The sequence below is a fragment of the Populus nigra genome, chromosome 1 (assembly GCF_951802175.1).
Source record: "Populus nigra chromosome 1, ddPopNigr1.1, whole genome shotgun sequence".
Taxonomy (NCBI): Eukaryota; Viridiplantae; Streptophyta; class Magnoliopsida; order Malpighiales; family Salicaceae; genus Populus; species Populus nigra.
The window spans coordinates 25,178,396-25,182,507 of record NC_084852.1 but is presented as its reverse complement, the minus strand read 5'-3'; the positions used below and the strand labels follow the sequence as shown (position 1 = coordinate 25,182,507).

At 38.2% G+C, this 4,112-nt stretch overlaps 1 protein-coding gene across 1 annotated transcript; it reads right to left on the bottom strand.

The window, feature by feature from the left end:
• Window positions 1-1,902: 1,902 nt before the first annotated feature.
• On the bottom strand, window positions 1,903-4,112 carry LOC133701773 (uncharacterized). The gene is made up of 2 exons (XM_062125860.1): window positions 4,015-4,112; window positions 1,903-2,975 (listed from the first exon to the last, which is right to left on the bottom strand). The coding sequence occupies exons 1-2, from the start codon at window positions 4,048-4,050 to the stop codon at window positions 2,082-2,084; spliced, it is 930 nt and encodes a 309-aa protein (XP_061981844.1). The 5' UTR covers window positions 4,051-4,112; the 3' UTR covers window positions 1,903-2,081.

Genomic DNA, 4,112 nt, shown 5'->3' with positions numbered 1-4,112 from the left:
ACTTGATAGAAACTCATTCCATTAGAGGAATTTAATGGAGGAATCGAATGGAGAAGCTCATTCCATTAGAGAAATCCAATGTATAAATTCAATTGAGGAAACCAAATGAAGGAAATTCAATGGAGAAACTTATTCCATTGAAGGAACCCATTGGAAGAATTTAATGGAGGAAACCAAATGAAGAAACTCAATGGAGGAATCCAATGGATAAACTCATTCCATTAGAGGAACTGAATAGAGGAAACCTAACGGAGAAACTCATTCCACCGATAAAAACTCATTCTATTGAAGGAACACAATCCATTGGAGGAACCAGTGTGTATTTTTGCAATTACCAAGACTCAGCAGTGTTATTTTAGCATCATCAAGCTCTAACAAGATGTATAACTCTATCAGCTGCACCTCTGTGAGAATGACCAATAAAACAGTTATGCAAACAGTAATTAACTATCACAAAGAAAATGGAAGAATGAGAACAATTGAGCATTTTCTAATGCCGTCCATGGCTAGCTAGCACATATGTTTCAGTATAAACTTTCCATGCGCAGAAGCCCATCAAACCTTCTTGAGAAATGTCCTGTGACCTGAAAATTCAACCTTAATATCAGAATGATTCTGCCAAATATAAATTTACTAGTGGTGTAGAATTCACATTTACTCTTCACGATAAATTGAATCACCAGCCTTCTACTACAACTCAAGGAAGAGAATGGAATTGTCAAGGACAGCCTGTTGACTCTTGCTGTCTGCTGAGCATCAAACTGCTAGTTGCCAGAATCTCGATCTGATTCTGCTAGTCTTGTAAATGTCTTGGGATGAAGTATTGAAAGAACCTATGGAAGCTTCAATTTTCTTCCTATGTAGTGGTTAATATAACATTGTAAGGCTGTTTTGACCTGGACCTTAACTTACTCCTCAGAACTGATAATATCATTCTGCTGTGATCTTTGTTGGCATATTCGATCATGTGTCCTGAAACTGCTATATGGAAAGAATCTTTTAAATTTGCTTCCATCCAAAGCCACTTCAAACAAAGATGAACCTCCACTCCTTGATGATTCTTGGCTAATAACTTCATGGATGCTTCACACCTCCTTTGCAGGCCAGAAAGATGATTTGGGTTCGCGTAGAACACACAGAAACCCGTACAGTATTTTTCATTTGGACGGGAATTAATATATAGATCTATTGCACCTCATGGAATAGATCAATGGATTGTTTAATGTGCTGGAATATACATGCACCGAGTCAAGCAAGGACTGATCTATATTTCTGCCATAGGATACCCAAAAGTTGAACTAAACATTTCAATATGGTTAGTATCTCGGTATTAGCTGGAAAATGTTAATAAAAAAGTATTTTCTGGAGATGTGCAATGTGATGGCAAAAAAATCATATACTTCACAGCAATTCCAGGTCTTTTAACACTGTGCCAGAGTTCAAAATTGTGTTTAAGGTCATCCATTACTAGCTACTGCTTCAGTTTCCACAACTATGAAATACAACCAAGCTAGTGAAAGTAGCAACCGATCTTTCTTCTGTGTACTTTTCAGGTAGTAGCTTTTTTGTTTACAAATGTAAGCTTACCAGAAACAGAACATCCTGAACTATGTTGTTGTCTGCTGTGGGTGTTACGATAAGGCAATTAATCTGCAGCTCACGAAGATTTTATTTCCCTTATCAGTGATATACTTCCAGATATTATTAGGGCAGGAACGAGCACCCAACACTTCATGGATAACAACTACTGTTCTGGACTGGTCCTAATTTGTCAATGGTGAAGACTATGAAATTTGACTGTCCCTGTGATAATTACTCTGATCCTGAAGGCCAAACACAATAGGATCAAAATCCTATGATGTTTTCTCATGCTAATGTATTCAGGGCATAGTAAAACGAAACTGTTTTGAAACCCTCTTCTATTAGGAAAATGTAATATTTCATGTACAGAAAGGAAAATAAGCCAAGCTAACTAGTTACATCATTCAAGCGTTGAAAACAAAACATCTCATTTACACCCTTAACCACTGAAATTTGATTTTACAAAAAAGAAAAGAAAAAAGGAACCAAGTGCCACATTCTCATTGAAATCTTTGCCGCTTCCTAGCTGGAATTTGATGCATATCACCAGAACTTAACAAACATCCATTGCCTATACCTGAACCAGAAGCACAAGTAGCAAAATCTAACATGGAAGCTGAACGCATTTGAGAAGATCCACGAGACAACCCAATATTTGACGGGGAAGGAAATGGTTGTTGAGCAAGGCCGCTTGAATTTGCTGTGAGGTTTGGAGTTTCAAAACCGTTAAAAGAAACAGGAATCTTGAACTGCTGCAGCGGAGGCGGATTTCTCCACCGCGGAAGTGGACCTGCAAGAAGAAGTGTTTGAAGAAGAGGACCAGTCTCCATCACAGCCTGCAACAGTTTTCCCCTCTGTGGTAAGGCTTTTCCTTTGACAAAATTATCAATTACAATATCGGCCGGATCAATCTTGGCCATTGCTGAAGCCACTAAACCTGTTGGTATAGAGCCATCATATTCTTGAACCAAGGCCTTATTCACAAAGCCCATGTGACTTGATTCTGCCATGTTAATGCTGGAGAAATCTGGTGAAGTAACTGCATCAATTAAGGACTCCACAGGGGAGGAGCCATGTGATTGATGATTATACGTATCAGATAGACTGTTGGATTCAGTTATACTGGAATTTGCTTTAGCAGGAATCACAAGGGGGGTTTCCGGTTGTGCTTGAGGAAGAATGGGCAGTAATTCAGAAGTACTGAAAAGCATAAGTTTGTTGAGCAGTTTTTGCAGTTGACCTTTGGCCTCGTCTCTTTCTTGGTAAGCAATCTTTAGGAGATTAATTAATTGCTTAACATCCTCCTTGTGCTTCCTCAGTCCTTCATTTGCTTCAACTTTCAGTGAATCTAATTCAATGGTGGTGTATACAAGCTTCTGCTTCAATTCAAAGCTCTGCAAATTCAACTCAATACAAGTTAATTAGTTTTGTTATGAGCACAAGAATTCAATAAAATATGGCTTGGCAACTTCAAGATACAGATACGAGATATGGATAGAGTAATAATACAGACTTGATATTTTCACAAGTAAAATCAATAGGGCAACGCGACAAAAATTGAAGCCTTGGTTTCGAAGAAACTCAGAAATCAACATCGATACCTTAGCTTCAAGTGGTACAGGAGTCTACACCAAACAAGCTAATGCAAAAATCACAGAATCCTAGTAGGCAGAGACAGAAATTCCAAATGAATCCAATTGATGAACAAGAATTTCCATGGTAAGAAAAACAGTTAATCTCAATCTGGGCCCATGCGGATCACAAGTCCTTCAAGTCAAATAGGGTGAATCTATTGAACTCGAAAAGGGAAAGAGAAAACCAATGAGAGAAAGAGTGCACCAAACAAACCTATCGTTTAAAAGATATTGGTCCCCGTAACTTGTGCCACGAAACATCTCAAGTTTACATCAATACAGACAAGTCTCGACTCTTAAGTTTCAAACCGAGGCATGTTTTACAAGTCCAAATTCTTCACCGAGCAAACAAAAAGGAAGGGGCAAAAAATAGTGCAAAACGAGGACCACTTTTTTTACGAAACCAAAAAACACTACGAGGATACCATGTAAGAAAAGAAAGAAAGAAAATGCGTTCAAATTAAGGTTGCTCATTCAAGCCGATTACTACACTTTTGCAAGCGAATAGTAAGCAGTAACAGCATACAAGACACAGAACAACTACCATGAAGGCTTTAAAACAGAAATAAATCATACCAACAAGGCGGAGTCATTAGAAAATCCATGGACGTCATCATGGGACCGGTAATGAGGAGAGAAATGAACTGAAGTTTAGACTTGAGACCCCATAAATAAAACACATTGAACATCACACAATATATAACACACTGTACATAGTACACATAACAGAACACGAAAGGGCTTAAATGCCAGACCAAGCAAGACCCAGAAGAGCAAACAAAGAGCAGAAAGAACCCACCTCTTCAAAACCCCACACAGAACCCAACTCCTCCATTTTTACTTTCTCAAGTCTTGAGAGAAAAAAAGAAAAGAAAAGAAAAGAAAAGTCTAAGGTAC

Coding starts and splice junctions, on each gene's coding strand:
- LOC133701773 (XM_062125860.1), bottom strand. CDS start 4,050: ATGGAGGAGTTGGGTTCTGTGTGGGGTTTTGAAGAG. Junction 2,976..4,014: donor CTGTGTGGGGTTTTGAAGAG/GTGGGTTCTTTC, acceptor TTGAATTTGCAG/AGCTTTGAATTGAAGCAGAA.